This window comes from Pygocentrus nattereri, chromosome 29, assembly GCF_015220715.1.
Source record: "Pygocentrus nattereri isolate fPygNat1 chromosome 29, fPygNat1.pri, whole genome shotgun sequence".
Lineage (NCBI taxonomy): Eukaryota > Metazoa > Chordata > Actinopteri > Characiformes > Serrasalmidae > Pygocentrus > Pygocentrus nattereri.
Genome location: NC_051239.1, coordinates 1,792,288 through 1,813,438, shown reverse-complemented (window position 1 = coordinate 1,813,438; position 21,151 = coordinate 1,792,288). Strand labels below are relative to the sequence as shown.

At 45.8% G+C, this 21,151-nt stretch overlaps 1 protein-coding gene across 1 annotated transcript in view; it reads right to left on the bottom strand.

Moving 5' to 3' along the window:
• Positions 1–8,678: 8,678 nt before the first annotated feature.
• The window catches only part of LOC108412050 (transmembrane protein 233), a 14,505-nt gene continuing 2,032 nt past the window's right edge, over positions 8,679–21,151 (bottom strand). Inside the window, exons 2-3 of the mRNA XM_017683913.2 lie at positions 12,348–12,482; positions 8,679–9,227 (exon numbers count right to left, since the gene is read on the bottom strand). Coding sequence (XP_017539402.1) covers positions 9,216–9,227; positions 12,348–12,482 — 147 coding nt within the window. The 3' untranslated portion in view covers positions 8,679–9,215. The remainder of the gene's footprint in view (positions 9,228–12,347; positions 12,483–21,151) is intronic.

The window sequence follows — 21,151 nt, the reverse complement described above, 5'->3', positions numbered from 1 at the left end:
ACTCTGATCTCCACTGTGACGCTGATAAGGGCCTCTAATTCTGGCTGTCGCAGCGCTGACCGCAGGTGGTCAGAGAAACTGTGGTTATTTATGGAGTTCAGACTAAATAATATTTCTGAGGCAGCAGAATTTTCTCCTCCCTCCAAAACCAAACACCTGTATTACCAGCAGTGCTGAGATCACTGCGATCTCAGAGGTCAGTATGATTAAGTCAGTGCAGTGATCTGGACGAGTCTGAATTAGACCTCGGCCGCTCGGCTCGTCTGACCGGTGTTCTTTTTACTGGTTTATTGTGTGATTAACAGTGTCAAACGGTCTGTAGCGACTGCACAGTGAGGTGAGTGAGGTGTGCTTGTGTGAGCCGGCAGTGTTTCCGATGGCATTCTCACGGCTATCTGCTTTCACTGGATCACTGCAGGAAACGCTACCCTGTGGGAAACCAGCCCTGACCACTAACAGTGGGCATTTATATGCAAACACTCTCACCAATACAGGACCTGCTTTAGAAGAGCGAGGGGGTCATTTACTGTGAGCTGTCACTAATATGATAACAGACACAGTACTGTGCAAAAAAATGAGGCTCCTAACAACCACCTGGAAGACCTGGCCGACCCCAAAACTGCCCCCATCAGATAAACAGCTCTTAAAGCTTTGATCTCTGAGAGAGAGGAGAAGATCAAGCTGCTTCAGATCTGAAAACATCCACAGGTGTTTCTGTCCATCCGTCCACTGTGGGAAGATAAAGTGTCCAGTAAGTGTCTCAGTGCTATGGACAGACAGAGGAACACTGCACTAGAACGTCAAAACTGGACATCTGAGACGACTAACACTAAAAAATGAGGTCAGCTCAACTTAAAATGGACTTTTTTCACAGTTTTTCTTAAGTGAGCTCAACTTGAGGACGCCAGAGTTCACCCAAATCAAAATACTTACTTAGTCTCTTTGTTAAATTATCAAAGTAGAATTTGCTTTTTACCCAGTTTGCCCACTGGATGGGGCTCTTTCCTTCACACAACTCGCAATCTGCTGATGCTGGGATGAGTTATTAGACCACGTTACCACTTTCCAAAATAAAACAAATATTTTTGCAGGATGTCAAACATTTAAGGACACAGCTAAGCAACCCCAGCAGCTTGTGAGTGGAGTGCTGGACTAAGCATTCACCCCAGTGATGCCACAGCCATCCGTAAGTGGGAGCCCAAGAGGAGAAACTGCCTGGTGGAACATTGTGTTGGTAACAGTCCCAGGAAATTGAGAAAATAAACACATTCATTCTACATTTTTCACCCTGTGATGGACTGGCGACTAGCCGCTGTTTCCTGCCTTCTGCCCAATGACTGCTGGGATAGGCTCCAGCTCCCCCTGGTACCCAGAAGGATAAGCAGTTTAGATAATGTGTGTTTAGATAATGTGTATTGTTTCCCAAACAAAATGTAAAAATAAAATATTAGTTAGGAGAAGTTTTGACTGAAGTTTAATTTGGGTGAACTCTGGTGTCCTCAAGTTGAGTTAAGCCAGGGGTGCCCATACCTTGTGGCTTGAGATCTACAACCCCACTTCCAAAAAAGTTGGGATGCTGTGCAGAATGCAAATAAAAATAAAATGCAGTGATCTGCAAATGATGTGAATCATATGTTTAAAGAAAAATACCACAAAGACAACATATGAAATGTTGAAAGTGAGAAATTTTATTGTTTTATGAAAAATATTTGCCCATTTTGAATTTGATGTCAACAACATGTTCCAAAAAAGTTGGGACGGGTTCTGTTCACCGCTGAGTCCATCACCTCTTCTTTAACAGCTCTGTCAGTGTTTGGGAACTGAGGAGACGCTGCTGCAGCTCTGACAGTGAAATGTTTTCTGTTCTTGTTTGATTCAGGATTTCAGCTGATCGTCAGTTTCAGGGGCTGATTTGTCGTATTTTTCATTTATTAATGCACCAAATGTTTTCAGTGGTGACCGGTCTGGACTGCAGGCAGGTCAGTTTAGCACCCGGACTCTTTTAATACGGAGCAGTGCTGCTGTAATACATGCAGAATGTGGTTTGACATCGTGCTGCTGAAATAATCAAGGCCTTCCCTGAAAAAGACGTCGTCTGGACGGCAGCAGATGTTGCTAAAACATGTTTATATCATTCAGCTTTAATGGCGTCTTCACAGATGAGCAGGTCACCCAGGCCATGTGCACTAATGCCCCCTAAACCATCATGAATACTGGCTTTAGAACTGAGCACTGATAACAAGCTGAGTGGTCTTCAGCCCGGAGGACACAGTGTCCATGATTTCCTAAAGAATTTCAGATGTTGATTCGTCGGACCGCCGGACGCTTTTCCACTTCCCCTCAGTCCATTTTAAATGAGCTCAGGCCCAGAGAAGGTGGCAGCGTTTCTGGATCCTGTTTATATTTGGGTTCTTCTTTGTGTTTTAGAGTTTAACAGCGTTTGTGGATGCAGTGATGAACTGTGTTCACAGACAGTGGTTTTCAGAAGTGTTTCTGAGCCCATGCAGTGATTTCCACTACAGGATCATGTCTGTTTTTAATGCAGTGCTGCCTGAGGGCCCAAAGATCACGGCCAGCAGATACTGGTGTTCAGCCTCGTCCCTCACAGACAGAGATTTCTCCAGATTCTCTGAGTCTTTAATGATGTTCTGCACCGTAGACGATGGAAAGCAGAAGCTCTTTGCTGTTTTATGTTGAGGAACGTTCTTCTTGAGTTGTTGCTCTATTTGATGGTCCAGTCATTCACAGAGTGGTGACCCTCCTCATCTTCACTTCTGAAAGACCACGCCTCTCTGAGCTGCTCTTTATACCCAATCATGTTACTGACCTGTTGCCAATCAACAATCAGGGTTTTTTTTTTAGCCTTACCAGCCTTTTTGTTCCCCACTTTTTTTGGACATGTTGTTGGCATGAAATTCACAATGGGCATTTATTTTTCCAAAAAACTATAAACTATAAAACTATAGGGTTTAAATGATTTGCACATCATTGCATTTTGTTTAAATTTCTGAACTTTTTTGGAAATGGGGTTGTAATTCTGATGATTTGCACTTATTGGTTTCAGCCAGTTTGTTTAGTATGGACCAGTTTTTTCGTCCTGAGTTTACCTTTAGCTGGGAATTTGTCACTGTAATATATATTTCTGTAAAGGCCTCTCAATGTTCCTCTTCTCTGGAAGTGTGATGGCTACTCTTTGTGCAGGTCTCACACTCATCTTTTGAAAGAGCCAGCATAGGTTAGAAAAGGAAAACGCAGAATTACACGAGCTGGAATGAAAACTTTCCAGATCACTAGAGAGGCGGATTCACAGCAGTGCTTAAGGCTGGCTGGGCTGCCTGCTACCAGAAGCTGTAAGAAAGCGTTTGAGTGTATTTTATTTGAAGGTGTATTTGACAGCCTGTTAGAACGAGAAGCCACTGTGACACTGTGAGTGGCTGATCGATCACCATCTACCAGCGTACACTGTGAGTGGCTGATCGATCACGATCTACCAGCGTACACTGTGAGCTGCTGATCGATCGCGATCTACCAGCGTACACTGTGAGCGGCTGATCGATCGCGATCTACCAGCGTACACTGTGAGCGGCTGATCGATCGCCATCTACCAGCGTACACTGTGAGCTGCTGATCGATCGCGATCTACCAGCGTACACTGTGAGCGGCTGATCGATCGCCTTCTACCAGCATACACTGTGAGCGGCTGATCGATCGCGATCTACCAGCGTACACTGTGAGCGGCTGATCGATCGCCATCTACCAGTGTACACTGTGAGCTGCTGATCGATCGCGATCTACTAGCGTACACTGTGAGCGGCTGATCGATCACCATCTACCAGCGTACACTGTGAGCTGCTGATCGATCACGATCTACCAGCATACACTGTGAGCGGCTGATCGATCGCGATCTACCAGTGTACACTGTGAGCGGCTGATCGATCGAGATCTACCAGTGTACACTGTGAGCGGCTGATCGATCGCCATCTACCAGCGTACACTGTGAGCGGCTGATCGATCGCCATCTACCAGCGTACACTGTGAGCGGCTGATCGATCGCCATCTACCAGCGTACACTGTGAGCGGCTGATCGATCGCGATCTACCAGCGTACACTGTGAGCGGCTGATCGATCGCCATCTACCAGCGGTCACTGTGAGCGGCTGATCGATCGCCATCTACCAGCGGTCACTGTGAGCGGCTGATCGATCGCCATCTACCAGCGTACACTGTGAGCTGCTGATCGATCGCGATCTACCAGTGTACACTGTGAGCGGCTGATCGATCGCCATCTACCAGCGGTCACTGTGAGCGGCTGATCGATCGCGATCTACGAGCGTACACTGTGAGCGGCTGATCGATCGCCATCTACCAGCGTACACTGTGAGCGGCTGATCGATCGCGATCTACCAGCGTACACTGTGAGCGGCTGATCGATCGCCATCTACCAGCGGTCACTGTGAGCGGCTGATCGATCGCCATCTACCAGCGGTCACTGTGAGCGGCTGATCGATCGCCATCTACCAGCGTACACTGTGAGCTGCTGATCGATCGCGATCTACCAGTGTACACTGTGAGCGGCTGATCGATCGCCATCTACCAGCGGTCACTGTGAGCGGCTGATCGATCGCGATCTACGAGCGTACACTGTGAGCTGCTGATCGATCGAGATCTACCAGCGTACACTGTGAGCGGCTGATCGATCGCGATCTACGAGCGTACACTGTGAGCGGCTGATCAATCACGATCTACCAGCGTACACTGTGAGCTGCTGATCGATCGCCATCTACCAGCGTACACTGTGAGCTGCTGATCGATCACGATCTACCAGCATACACTGTGAGCGGCTGATCGATCGCGATCTACCAGCGTACACTGTGAGCGGCTGATCGATCGCGATCTACCAGCGTACACTGTGAGCGGCTGATCGATCGCCATCTACCAGCGTACACTGTGAGCGGCTGATCGATCGCGATCTACGAGCGTACACTGTGAGCGGCTGATCAATCACGATCTACCAGCGTACACTGTGAGCTGCTGATCGATCGCCATCTACCAGCGTACACTGTGAGCTGCTGATCGATCACGATCTACCAGCATACACTGTGAGCGGCTGATCGATCGCGATCTACCAGCGTACACTGTGAGCGGCTGATCGATCGCGATCTACCAGCGTACACTGTGAGCGGCTGATCGATCGCGATCTACCAGCGTACACTGTGAGCGGCTGATCGATCGCGATCTACCAGCGTACACTGTGAGCTGCTGATCGATCACGATCTACCAGCATACACTGTGAGCGGCTGATCGATCGCGATCTACCAGCGTACACTGTGAGCGGCTGATCGATCGCGATCTACCAGCGTACACTGTGAGCGGCTGATCGATCGCCATCTACCAGCGTACACTGTGAGCGGCTGATCGATCGCGATCTACCAGCGTACACTGTGAGCGGCTGATCGATCACGATCTACCAGCGTACACTGTGAGCGGCTGATCGATCGCCTTCTACCAGCATACACTGTGAGCGGCTGATCGATCGCGATCTACCAGCGTACACTGTGAGCGGCTGATCGATCGCCATCTACCAGTGTACACTGTGAGCTGCTGATCGATCGCGATCTACTAGCGTACACTGTGAGCGGCTGATCGATCGCCATCTACCAGCGTACACTGTGAGCTGCTGATCGATCACGATCTACCAGCATACACTGTGAGCGGCTGATCGATCGCGATCTACCAGTGTACACTGTGAGCGGCTGATCGATCGAGATCTACCAGCGTACACTGTGAGCGGCTGATCGATCGCCATCTACCAGCGTACACTGTGAGCGGCTGATCGATCGCGATCTACCAGCGTACACTGTGAGCGGCTGATCGATCGCCATCTACCAGCGTACACTGTGAGCGGCTGATCGATCGCCATCTACCAGCGTACACTGTGAGCGGCTGATCGATCGCGATCTACCAGCGTACACTGTGAGCGGCTGATCGATCGCCATCTACCAGCGGTCACTGTGAGTGGCTGATCGATCGCCATCTACCAGCGTACACTGTGAGCGGCTGATCGATCGCCATCTACCAGCGTACACTGTGAGCTGCTAATCGATCGCGATCTACCAGCGTACACTGTGAGCGGCTGATCGATCGCCATCTACCAGCGTACACTGTGAGCTGCTAATCGATCGCGATCTACCAGCGTACACTGTGAGCGGCTGATCGATCGCCATCTACCAGCGGTCACTGTGAGCGGCTGATCGATCGCGATCTACGAGCGTACACTGTGAGCTGCTGATCGATCGAGATCTACCAGCGTACACTGTGAGCAGCTGATCGATCGCCATCTACCAGCGTACACTGTGAGCGGCTGATCGATCGCGATCTACGAGCGTACACTGTGAGCGGCTGATCAATCACGATCTACCAGCGTACACTGTGAGCTGCTGATCGATCGCCATCTACCAGCGTACACTGTGAGCTGCTGATCGATCACGATCTACCAGCATACACTGTGAGCGGCTGATCGATCGCGATCTATCAGCGTACACTGTGAGCGGCTGATCGATCGCGATCTACCAGCGTACACTGTGAGCGGCTGATCGATCGCCATCTACCAGCGTACACTGTGAGCGGCTGATCGATCGCGATCTACCAGCGTACACTGTGAGCGGCTGATCGATCACGATCTACCAGCGTACACTGTGAGCGGCTGATCGATCGCGATCTACCAGCGTACACTGTGAGCGGCTGATCGATCGCGATCTACCAGCGTACACTGTGAGCGGCTGATCGATCGCCATCTACCAGCGTACACTGTGAGCGGCTGATCGATCGCGATCTACCAGCGTACACTGTGAGCGGCTGATCGATCGAGATCTACCAGCGTACACTGTGAGCGGCTGATCGATCACGATCTACCAGCGTACACTGTGAGCGGCTGATCGATCGAGATCTACCAGCGTACACTGTGAGCGGCTGATCGATCACGATCTACCAGCGTACACTGTGAGCGGCTGAACGATCGCGATCTACCAGCGTACATTGTGAGCGGCTGATCTATCACGATCTACCAGCGTACACTGTGAGCGGCTGATCTATCACGATCTACCAGCGGTCACTGTGAGCGGCTGATCGATCGAGATCTACCAGCGTACACTGTGAGCGGCTGATCGATCGCGATCTACCAGCGTACACTGTGAGCGGCTGATCTATCACGATCTACCAGCGTACACTGTGAGCGGCTGATCGATCGCCATCTACCAGCGGTCACTGTGAGCGGCTGATCGATCGAGATCTACCAGCGTACACTGTGAGCGGCTGATCGATCGCGATCTACCAGCGTACACTGTGAGCGGCTGATCGATCACGATCTACCAGCGTACACTGTGAGCGGCTGAACGATCGCGATCTACCAGCGTACACTGTGAGCGGCTGATCTATCACGATCTACCAGCGTACACTGTGAGCGGCTGATCGATCGCCATCTACCAGCGGTCACTGTGAGCGGCTGATCGATCGAGATCTACCAGCGTACACTGTGAGCGGCTGATCGATCGCGATCTACCAGCGTACACTGTGAGCTCTTGAGGCGTCTGTGTGATTTTCTGTCAATGAAAACGTGTTTTCTGCTTTTTACGGTGCTGAGAAATGAATAAATTGTGCTTAATGGCTGGTCTGACTTTTGCACTGTGCTGTAAATGAACAGTGTGAATGAAAACAGTGAACATTCTCTAATTTACACGCTTTAAAATCCTATAATCATATATAAGCCGCTGATGCAGGTTTTGTGTTGAGTTGTTGAAATCTTCAGTGCTGCTCCGTCTGCCAGGTCTGGAGAATACCTCAGCTATATTTAGTGCCTGCTGGTTATAATATTACATATCAGAATACACGATCCAACACAGTCTGCAGATTACACAGTGAGGAGGAGGAGAGGGAGAGGCTGTGGACATGTTAGTCACAGGAAATTCCCCTGAGTTTCAACGCTATTCATATTTTTGTGACTGTACTGATTGAAAATCGGACGTCAGCAGCACTAAATCTACAATTTTAGATTCAATACAAGTTTATTCACATCTGTAACTCGCGCATGTTGTTAAAAAATTCACAGAACACACACATATTGCCATCAATTCTGTACATACATACAATTTGCAGTCAGTGTTTTTATCAAAAAGTCTCAGGTAACGTTTGCCCTCGTGGATAAACAGGGTTTACTGTACCAGTACAAAGCTGAAGCGCCCCTGCGACTATCGCCTCACATCAAATTCCACATTAACCACCGCCGCAGAGGATCAGCTACTCTCTGTACATCAAAGGTTTGGGGGCACAAAGAGATTTTTAAGGGGCCTTTATTATGAAATTGACCATTTTTTCTTGTTTTATAAACATCATTGCCCAGTAAACAACACTGCAAAAACAGCCTGTTTTGAATGTATGGTTTTTGTGATGTCACAACCACCAGTGCATTTACGCATCACTGTTGAAGAAGATCCAAAATGGTAACTTTACAGGAGAAGGAAAAAACCTACTTTACTTCTAATGTAAGTCAATGGAACCAGAATTTTTCCCAAGTCATTTTGGGCCATTTCTTGTAGTCCATTCATCATGAAACTTACAGACAATGCGAAGAACAACAGGCGTTTTCAAATTATGTCAAAAACTGAAAAACGATTTTTCTTCCAACAACAGCGATACATTCACCCATTCAGCCTGCAGGAGTTTAGCCCCGCCCACTCACAGCTTGAGTGTTGAAGACGCGCAGAGCTGCTTTATAATAAACATTTACAGTGATTTTCTTCTTATTTTATTGAAAAATAACAGTAAAAATCAAACAATACTTGCTAAGTGTCCCCAAACCTTTGACAGGCAGTGTGATTTGATGTCATGTTTTTCGTGTTTTCATGTTGATTAATACTCTCCTGATTAAGCTCTACTCAACTAGTAAACTAGCAAATACGCGTAAACTCGATTAAGGTGAGATCAGTAAGACATATAAAGTAGATGACTGAGCTCCTCCGGCTGCTCCTCTGTAGCAGAACGTGCACTCATGAGAGCAAAAGACGCCTTAAAACGGAAAAAACAGAAAAAACAGCCCGTGGTGTGTCCGTAGTGTTGGCGTGATGGAGGACGGTGTTGTCCTTCTTTCTGCTGTCAGTCCACCAGAGCTCATGGAGATGGAGACGGAGGTGAGAGAATCCCTTTAAGGCTTCTTCTGCACCATCAGATTGGATTCTGGCACAAAACATAAGATTACAGAGGCATTAGTGAGGCGTGCCGTTGGAATGACCTTATACTCGCCACACAGCACTTAAACAGGAGTTCGGCCAAAAATCGAGTCTACTCAGACTCCAAATCGGACACACTTGGTGTGTTTACACTAGAGCTAAAAGGCTATTGTAGTATTGGAATCTCATACACCAACAATGACCATGGTGCTAACTGCGTGTTCAGTCAGTGAGCACGTTTACATGCGCTCAACAATCCGATCCTAATCAGATTTCTGCAGTTATCTGATTATTCACATGGTCGTGTAAACACCCAACTCTGTTCTAGGAGTCTGGTCATGAAATCCGATAAAGAGGCTGGATTTTAGCTCAGTAACCCGATTCTCAGTGCATGTGACCTCATCTGATTTCTTTCGGATTTGCGGATTGCAAATGCGTGAGATCAGACGGTGGATGTCACAAGACGCAGCAAAACACTGCTGGAGTTTCCCCTTTATCTGATTACTGTCTGACTCCTGTAAACCTGGAGTTTCTCCATTATCTGATTACTGTCTGACTCCTGTAGACCTGGAGTTTCTCCATTATCTGATTACTGTCTGACTCCTGTAGACCTGGAGTTTCCCCATTATCTGATTACTGTCTGACTCCTGTAGACCTGGAGTTTCCCCATTATCTGATTACTGTCTGACTCCTGTAGACCTGGAGTTTCCCCATTATCTGATTACTGTCTGACTCCTGTAGACCTGGAGTTTCCCCATTATCTGATTACTGTCTGACTCATGTAGACCTGGAGTTTCCCCATTATCTGATTACTGTCTGACTCCTGTAGACCTGGAGTTTCCCCGTTATCTGATTACTGTCTGACTCATGTAGACCTGGAGTTTCCCCATTATCTGATTACTGTCTGACTCCTGTAGACCTGGAGTTTCCCCATTATCTGATTACTGTCTGACTCCTGTAGACCTGGAGTTTCCCCATTATCTGATTACTGTCTGACTCCTGTAGACCTGGAGTTTCCCCATTATCTGATTACTGTCTGACTCATGTAGACCTGGAGTTTCCCCATTATCTGATTACTGTCTGACTCCTGTAGACCTGGAGTTTCCCCATTATCTGATTACTGTCTGACTCCTGTAGACCTGGAGTTTCTCCTTTATCTGATTACTGTCTGACTCCTGTAGACCTGGAGTTTCCCCGTTATCTGATTACTGTCTGACTCCTGTAGACCTGGAGTTTCCCCATTATCTGATTACTGTCTGACTCCTGTAGACCTGGAGTTTCCCCGTTATCTGATTACTGTCTGACTCCTGTAGACCTGGAGTTTCCTCATTATCCGATTACTGTCTGACTCATGTAGACCTGGAGTTTCCCCATTATCTGATTACTGTCTGACTCATGTAGACCTGGAGTTTCCCCATTATCTGATTACTGTCTGACTCATGTAGACCTGGAGCTTCCCCATTATCTGATTACTGTCTGACTCCTGTAGACCTGGAGTTTCCCCGTTATCTGATTACTGTCTGACTCATGTAGACCTGGAGTTTCCCCCTTATCTGATTACTGTCTGACTCGTGTAGCCCTGGAGTTTCCCCATTATCTGATTACTGTCTGACTCCTGTAGACCTGGAGTTTCCCCATTATCTGATTACTGTCTGACTCCTGTAGACCTGGAGTTTCTCCATTATCTGATTACTGTCTGACTCATGTAGACCTGGAGTTTCCCCATTATCTGATTACTGTCTGACTCGTGTAGACCTGGAGTTTCCCCATTATCTGATTACTGTCTGACTCATGTAGACCTGGAGTTTCCCCATTATCTGATTACTGACTGACTCATGTAGACCTGGAGTTTCCCCATTATCTGATTACTGTCTGACTCATGTAGACCTGGAGTTTCCCCATTATCTGATTACTGTCTGACTCATGTAGACCTGGAGTTTCCCCATTATCTGATTACTGTCTGACTCATGTAGACCTGGAGTTTCCCCATTATCTGATTACTGTCTGACTCCTGTAGACCTGGAGTTTCCCCATTATCTGATCACTCAAGGGCATGTAAACGTGCTGATCGGATTACGGATAAAATCGGATTTTCTGCAGTGATCGGATTATTGAGTGTGTGTAAACACTCAGTGTTCTCCTCGAACTGTGTGGAGATGTTCGGTATCTTTAATAGGTCTGATCTCTTATCCATTAAAAATGGACTGAAATACAAGCAGAATTCGGGTTTCAGGCTGGAGCTGCTGTTTTTAGCTCTATTTGTGAAGATGTGATTATAGATAAAGTCTTTGGAGGCTGAAGTTAAAGGGAATTCCACCAATTTTGAAAAATCCAGCGTGTGAGATGTAAACAGAGGTTCAGAGGGTTTGGTGTGAAACGGTTCAGACGTCTTTACAGTGGTGGTGATGGGAACCAGGCGTCGCCATGACTACAACACAGATATAGACACTTTATTTACCATCCAGAACCACCAGAGAACCTACACGAGTCTTCTGAGCTTATATGGAATGTTGATGATGGAAAACAGTGGAAAATCTGGAATAATGAGTTTTCTTTGGGGACTATTTTGCCACACAGCGCCCTGCATGTCTCCCTCCACCATGAATGGAGTTGAAGTTCTCTAAACTCTCATAAAACAGCGTCTCAGTCATCAGGCAGTGAATTCAGAACCAGTTCATGTAGGAACTTTCTGTAGGAGCTTTTAGAGGGACGTCTGGTTCCCATCATCACCACTGTGAACGGTTCTGACTCAGGAAGTTTATCTAGAACAGAGCGTTTCACACTGAACCACTCACATATTAATTATTTAATTGTCTAGAAATGATGACAAATCAGTGGAATTTCCCCCAGCGTTAGGTTATGAGGAGCCCAGGAACACAGAGCACCATGAAAACAACACACACACACACACACACACACACACACACACTCCAATACAGGCTAATGTGTGTGGTTAATGTCTCCACAATGAGAGGAAAACTAGTCATTTCAGTTTTTCATCTGAACCAGAAAAATAATTTCCTTTCGGTTACTGAAGATACAGATCTTTAGAGGTTTAGGTGTAGTTGGAACAAAACCACAGTAACACACGGAAACCCCCGTAAACACACTACAGTGCTGTGTGTACCGTAGTGAAGTGCACGATGCAGAAGATCATGATGATGAGCAGGCCGATGATGAGCGAGGCGATGCCCATGTGCAGGGCCTTCCTCCCCAACCGCTGAGAGCCGTCGTAATCCTCATTATCGTAGCTGCTCTGAGACTGAGGGAGACACAAGACACAGTGACACATTAGGAAAGGGCAGATGTGAGGAAACCCCGTCTGTTTGCTGCAGAGGCTCTGTTCACACAGCAGACTCTCTTTATCCTCCTCACTTCTCTGAAGTTTTAGGGAAATGCATTTACAGAATTCCGCCCAAAAGACGGAGACCTGCAGCCTGCAACTGTCCTACTGATTTAGATCACTTTTAAAGTGGTTTTTGATTTGTTCCAGTTGTTGGTTCATTTTTTATCTTTTATTTTTATGCATTTTATTCATGATTATTCACTATATTGTCATAATTTTACTGGTTTATTGATTCCTTTTTCATATAAATTACTACTGGTTATTATTACTTCTTTAGCATTTGATACATTTTATTTGACATCTCCGCTCCTGATCTCTGGACCGGCTCAGCTACGTTGTGACTCTGTTTACTAGGAGTTTAAATAAAGGTCGAATGATCGACTGAGAAACAGAATTATAACATCAGCTGATCGATCATCCATTGGAAGTAGACTGGATCAGCTAACTTGCTTCCATGGTTGTGCAACTCCTATTACCGTGGTTCCACTACACCCGTTTCCATGGTTCCATTACACCCGTTTCCATGGTTACGCTATACGCGTTTACATGGTTTGGCTATACGCGTTTACATGGTTCCACTACACCCGTTTCCATGGTTCCATTACACCCGTTTCCATGGTTACGCTACACCCGTGTACATGGTCCCGCTATACATGTTTACATGGTTCCGCTACACCCGTTTACATGGTCACGCTATAATCGTTCATATGGTTCCACTACACCCATTTACACGGTTACGCTATACACATTTACATGGTTCCACTATACGCGTTTACAAGGTTACGCTACACCTGTTTACATGGTTCCGCTACACGCATTTTACGTGGTTCCACTATACACGTTTACATGGTTACGCTACACCTGTTTATATGGTTACGCTACATGTGTTTTACGTGGTTCCACTATACGCGTTTACATGGTTATGCTACACCTGTTTACATGGTTCCGCTACACGTGTTCACGTGGTTACGCTATACGCGTTTACATGGTTTGGCTATACGCGTTTACATGGTTCCACTACACCCGTATACACGGTTACACTATACACATTTACATGGTTCCACTATACGCGTTTACATGGTTACGCTACACCTGTTTACGTGGTTACGATATACGTTTTTATGTAGTTACGCTATAGGCATTTACATGTTTCCGCTGTACATGTTTACATGGTTCTACCACACCCATTTCCATGGTTACGCTACACCCATTTCCATGGTTACGCTACACCCATTTCCATGGTTACCCTACACCATTTCTAAGGTTACATTTCACCTGTTTTCACGGTCGCACAACCCTCATATGCCCGAGAGCAGATGTTAGTGATCTGCTGAGAGGATAATCCATTCTGTCAGTACAGACATAAATCATGTTACAGATTTCCAGCCTTGCATGATGGGATTAACAGTGAAACGAGGTAATTCAGTTAGCTGCTTTTAACGTTTGTGTTAACTGCTGTGATACTGAGCTTGACTTTGGTGCCAAAACAGTGAGTAAACTATTTAATTATAAAGACAGAAACACAACTCCCAGTTTCAGTTTCCGTAACGTACATTTTAAAGGGAAAAAATACTTTTAGTAAATGTTCTTTCAGTCTTAGTGAGGTCTGATCATTGCGTCTGCTCTTCTGTCCTCAGAGAACACTAAGCGTGCATAAAGCTGGACACTGAAAATTAATAAATAAATACAATAAATAAAACACTTTTTTTTATCCCTGAATGATTCCATGTCTGTTGTTTCATAGTTTTGATGTCAGAAAATCTCAAATGTGGAAGACATTAAAAGTAAGAAAGCCCTCCTATGAGCAGGTGTGTCCAGACTTTTGACCGGCGCTGTATGACTTCACTAAATGACACATAAAGCAGCAGCGTCAGAATGTTCTCCTGGAGCCCCCCCACCCCCCCCCTCCCCGTCTGAGCTCTAGGCCCCTCTTGGCGAGGGCGGATCACATGCGTTCCTGCGGCTCATAAAACACAGACGCTGGACAGACATAGTGATGATGCCGGCCTGCTTTTAGCCCTGCAGGACGGAGCAGGCTGGGTCTGGTGATGTGGGGCAGTAAACACACCGGACACACGCTACCCACACCCAGGCCTCTCTGCTTCAGGCCAAAGGAATTACGTCCAGCGTCCCAAGACCCAGATTAAGCCTAAGCCGAAACTGAAAGGCATTTCTTTTGGTGATTCACCATCGTTTCCCAAAACATGCTTTGTGCTGGGCTGGCTTCCTGGACATGGATTAAGCCTAAGCCTGGACTAAAGGGAATTTCCAGCGGTGATTAACTGCTGGCATGCAGTTTAGTCCCAGATTAGGCTTAATCCGTGTCCAGGAAACCAGCCTACCTCTTAGTGTATTAGCCCAAACCAAAGAGGAACACAGCGCGGTTTGGCGACCCTATTACACCTTATGTCATCTTGTGTTTCCATAGCAACATCAGATGGAAATTTTCAGAATTTTCAAAAGATTCTTCCTGCAGTCGCTAAAGCAGCTTTTCACACACGAAATGTCACTGAAGTTCATCCTTTCCTCTCTCAGATCAACACAGAGAAACTCGTTAGGGGGTTTGTTACTTAAGCAGTAGAACCCGAGAGGGAGGGCGTTATCCTGAAATACCATCCCGGCGGTGATCTGGTGTCCGTAGATCATCTCAGCCGTGATGTTATTGGTGATAACTCCCTCCTGGAGTGCTCTACTGCTTTAACACAGCAGTTAAATAAATACAGTAAGAAATGAATAAACTGGCCGTGAACGCGGCTTTAATATGTTTTAATGTTCAGTTCCTTCCTCCTAATTATAGCTCCTTAACAAGCAGCTCGTTGCTACGTCAGAGTAACGAGCTCCGCCCACTCGCTGCTCAGCCGGCAGTTCGTTCTCCAGCTCCTTACACTAAATTCCCAACACCATTCGCCAGACGTCTCTCAACCAATCAGCTTGTGCAGCCAGAACTAACTGTTGTCTAAAGCAGAGTTGATCACTGTAATGGTCTTCTTACTGGAGAAAACAGCCCATCCTCTAGAACCCGTACAGAACGCAGCAGCACGGATCCTCACAACACCGACACAGAGCTCATATCACCCCGGTACACACCGCACTGACTGCCTGGATCTGTTAGAGAGAGTTTAAAGCTCTGCTGCTGGTTTTTAAAGCTCTGAATGACCTTAAAGCTCCTGATCGTCTGTTTATGATCTCAGATCTGCAGATTCTGACCTTCTGAACACCTTCAGTAAAACACAGAAAACGTGGAGAGATGCGTTCAAGTTCCTCTGCTTCTGGACTGTGGAGCTCACTTTTAATAAACACCTGGAAATGCAGCTCTTTAACTCGAAGCCTCAGGAAAACTCCACGGCTCGTTGCTCTTTATCAGTTTAATCTGATCTGTGGTTATTGTCTCATATAACTTCAAATTAATGCCCATGATTTCTTGTATTACTGTTGAGCTTTATCACCTGTCTGTAAAGCACAACGATTTCCGTTATTATGTTCAAATGGCTTGAGCGCCTCCTACAGCTGTCAGAGTCGTTGCTTAGCAACAGCGTCTCAAACATGTGAAATAACAGAAAGAACGTCTCTCAACCAATCAGCTTGTGTAGCCAGAACTAACTGCTGTCTAAAGCAGAGTTGATCACTGTAATGGTGTTTGATTACTGAGTTATGAGTAAAGTAACAGAGTGTCCTACATTATTTTAATCTCCCTCCTAGCGGCTGTTTTAGAGCACCGTTCTAGACCCTTCTCTGCAATAATTGCTCTATTCTCAAGCAAATAGTCTTAAATCTAGTCAAAAAAATCCAATATTTCTCCTGCTGTGTTTGGTTTAAGCTTAATTTAGGATTATTTACCTCATTTCTAGACATTGTTTTAAGTAATTTTATGAAGTAAAATGATCTCACTGTACTGCCAGATAATTGTGCATATCTGGGCTTAAAACCAGCAACGTTATCTGCCGGTACAGTGAGATCGTTTTACTTATTATGAGATAATGAGAAATTTCTTGAACTAATTGATCTGATTAATCGATCGGTTGTGCAGAAATGATCATCTTTGACTCGCTGCTGTTAAAGAAACGTTAAAGCGAGCCTCATCACAGCTTCACATAATCGACTACCGACTGCTTCTTATTTAGTGTGTCGCAAATAAAGATCTAAAAGTTATTGAAGAAAGATTATTGTCCATTTTTACTGCTACATTCATCGTTACATGTTGAGAGCTGACGCTTATGTAAAATAAATAAATAAATTTAAAATATTGGAGATACAGAGGTGCTTAAAAGTTTGTGACCCCTTGAATTTTCTATATTTCTGCATCAATTTGACCTGAAACCTCATCAGATTTTCACAAAAGTCACAAACAAATGAGACAAAAATATTAGACTAGGAAAATGGTCCCATATTGGGGCAGTCGTGGGCTGGAGGTCAGGGAACCAGCCCTGTGACTGGAAGGTTGCCGGTTCGATCCTCTTGGCTGACAGTCCATGACAGAAGACACCTAACCCCCAACTGTGTGTGTGGTGTTTCACTGCACAGATGGGTTAAATGCAGCGGTCTAATTTCACAAAGTGCAAACACAGAGACAAATGGCTGTAAATTCAAATGATTTTTGTCTCACTTGCTTATTTGATGAGGTTTCAGGTCAAATCCACGCAGAAATCTAGAAAATCCTAAGAAGTTCAGAAACGTTTGAGCACCCACTGTGTATAAATCACTTGTAGCCTTCATACAACACCTGGTTTAGTTAATCAGTACCTCGTTATGCTGAACCAGGTGTTCTGCTGGTCAGATGTAACACTGAGCTGTTAAAAATGATTCAGCACTTTTACTCTTTCCTCAGAATCAGTAAACAGGTGAGTAAATAGTGAAGCTGGGTGGGACTTTTTCCTGCTGCTTCAATATAAACGCCCACATGTGTCATACACTTAACCCGGGTTCTGTCCCCAGTGTGTTTTGGATGATTCAGAGTGTGTGTGTGTGTGTGTGTGGCAGGGGGGGCGAGTGTGTGAGAGGGCATCGAGTGGGCTGGTGTGATTTGAGCGGAGCAGCTGCCACACACTCTTACAGTGCAGCACAGTCAACCTGAAACCACTGCAGACCTGCATACTAACACACCCAAACACAGACCGCACGCAGACCTGCAGCGCAGCAACCCAACAGTCTGTCTACCTCTGAATATTAGTCATCGAATACGAAACGTGCCACTACCATCATTTCTCTCTCAGCCTAATTGGCCTTAGTAAAGTCAGTATTAATGAAATGCTCGCATTTGAGTAGGTCAGTGTGACGCAGCAGTTCCCCCAGTGTTAGTCATTTCACAGTTTTTCCTGGTATTAATACAGTTATACCACATTTCCCTTCACTAAAATAGAGTGAATCAGTGGCTTGCTGCCGCTGGGGAACCTCCACTTTGTTGTTTTTCCATTTATTTTTAATAGAATCTAAAAAACATGCCAGCTGGTCTTCAGACTGTGTTCAAATTTTATGAGGAACAGACGGAAATGTGACTGAATTACTCCACGAACTCAGGGGTCGCGACCCAACCACTTTGGGAGCCATGACCACTGTACCATTTTGGCTGTAAATATGTCTCAGTATGTTCTAGAAAACTTGCTTTTATGCGTTTTAAGCATGTTCTAGACTCGGGCGGCACAGTGGCGTGGTGGGTAGTGCTGTCGCCTCACAGTGAGGAGGGCCTGGGTTCAATTCCCCGGCCGGGTGACCGGGGTCCTCTCTGTGTGGAGTCTGCATGTTCTCCCCGTGTCTGCGTGGGTTTCCTCCGGGTTCTCCGGTTTCCTCCCACAGTCCAAAGACATGCAGTCAGGCCAATTGGACGTGCTAAATTGCCCCTGGGTGTGAGTGACTGTCTGTCTGTCTGCCCTGCGATGGACTGGCGACCTGTCCAGGGTGTATCCTGCCTTCCGCCCGAAGACTGCTGGGATAGGCTCTAGCATCCCCCCGCAACCCTGAGGGAGAAGCGGTTAGGAAAATGGATGGATGGATGTTCTAGACTCGCTTTACTCTTCAGCTTTTCCCGCATCTCCAGCAGGAAACCTTTCCACAAAACTAGATCAGTTTCTGGGAACATGTCTCTCGGCTTTTTTTTACGAGGCTGAAGTCGCTTCTCATTCTTCAGCTTCTTGTTTGAATTTTCCAGTTCCACCTTAAATGATGCCTGAGGCGCCAGAATGTAACTGCGTGCACCGTTTAAGGTGGAACGAGGAGATCGAGCAAGAAGAATGAGTCGTCTCTGGCTTCAGCCTGACTCCGCGACTTTTTAGTGTTTGGCAGTTTCTCACTGGAGATTAAGCGTATCAGGAAGCCAGCTTAGCGTGGTGGCTATCAAACTTCTCACAGCAAGCGTGCCAAGCTAGCATCAATTGTTTTCTGTGAGACAGCTTAACTCGCATAAGCAATGGGGATCAGGGCCTGAGTGAGTGTTCTTTCAACATTTACAGCTTAATTTACAGTTTTACATAAACATGATCAATCAGCCGAGACGGAATGGACCAAACTGCATGCAACATTCAGTCTTCCAGGTGGCTGCTACTGTTCTTAGCTATGCTAAAGTGATTTAGTCCATGTTTATCAATAACAGTGAGTCACACAGCATCAGAAACCTACGGAGCCCCGCTGGTGACATCCTGTATAAATAAAAATAATGCGTGGCCATGCCTTAACAACACGTGGGAACGAGATCCTAATGCATGGCCACAACTTAGTAAGGTCTGGAAATGAGATGATTAAGTCATGGCATGACTTAATAAGGCAATGGGAACGAGATCACAGCTTACCAAGTCATGGCCACGCATTAGGATCTCGATCCCACGCTTTACTAAGTCGTGGCCACGCATTATTTTTATATATACAGGATGTCACCAGCGGGGCTCCGTAGAAACCACATAATCAAGAATATTATCGATTACCTAATAAGCCTGTGATGACGCAGTTAGCAGCACACTAATGTTCAAGATGCTAAAAAGTTCCATTAACCATTATACGTTAGCATTGGCGCTACAGTGCTAAAACGGAAGAGGCAAATTTTGGATGCTGAACACATCTCGGCTACGTTAGACTACATAATGTTGCCATAATTTGCTGTAAATTAACCGGATGTAAATAATAACATTATTAGCAGGTCAGCCACTTTTGAACATAGTTTTCCTGCTTACTTTTTCCTTCTGTGACAGTTAATAGTTCCTGCTGAGTATCGCTGCTGAATGTTTGAAAAGAAAAGGTTTCTTTAAGGGTGGCTCACCTGTTTGCTAATCAAAGTAGCCAATCACAGCAAGGCAAGCACCGATTACTGCCTCAGAGTCGTTAGTGAGACTCGTACCTGCCCTAATAGCAGATGTTAGGCATAAAGTACAGCTGTTTCCATGGGGGCAGGCAGGCTGACTGCTTTACTGATCATGTCTGATGTGACTGCGGTGACCAGAAGAGTGGCCATGGTTAATGCTACACCCAAATTAGTACAAAATACATAATCAATACAAAATAAATAGAGACAGAGAGTCACGAACCTCTCCCAGTGTGGACACATCTACTCACAGAACAGGTTTCCTTCCTTTCTATGACTGTTATCCACACTTGAACATCACTCCGGTCAGAAATATCAGCCAAAAGTATTTGGACACACTTCTTAATCACTGAATTCAGGTGTTTCATTCAGTCCCAGCGCACAAAGCAGCTCCAGTGCAGGCCTGGCTGGGTGAGTTTGGTGTGGAAGAGCTTGACTGGCCCTCAAGAGCCCTGACCTCAACCCCATCACACACCTTTGGGATGAACTAGAACGGAGATTGTGAGCCAGACCCTCTCGTCCAACATCAGTGTCTGACCTCGCCAGTGTTCTTTTGACTGAGTGGACACAAATTCCCTCAGACGAACTCCTAAATCTGTAGGAAGCTTCCCGGAATAGTGGAAGCTGTTAGAGCTGCTAAGAGGGACCAGCTCCATATTAACGCCTATGGATTTAGAATGGGACTCATAAAAGCTCCTGTAGGTGTGACGTGTTCAGACCCTGCTCTCTGATTGGCTGAAGTTCAATAATGAGAAATTTAAGGAGTTATTCCGTTATAAATATGTAAATTATATGAATTTAAAAACAAACAAACACACATACGTACATACACACACTCCTGGGCAAAAAGGCCGAAGCCCAGAATAGCAAAACATTAAGATTTTATTGGTCTTAACAACAAACCATAGAACAGATCAATAAAGTAACGTGACCATTTAAGAGTTTTGATTTCTTCAAATGGTGAAGTTGGTGAAATATTAAATGGTCAGTTTGGATCCACTCAGCACTGACGGCTTCAAACAGCTTAAAAACACCGCAGAGCTAGTTTGAGTTTAATGTGAGACCAAATATTGATTATAGGGTTTAAATCTCTCTCTCTCTCTACATATATAATAAATACAGTACAAAGTACATTTATCGTGAAATTTACATACTACATCTAAATATATATATATCGCTGCTGTCAGAACAAAACCTTGTATCTCCAAACTGGTAAGTTTACAGGAGAAGGAAAAAACCTACTTTACTTTTAATGTAAGTCAATGGAACCAGAACTTTTTTCAAGTCGATTTGAGCTGTT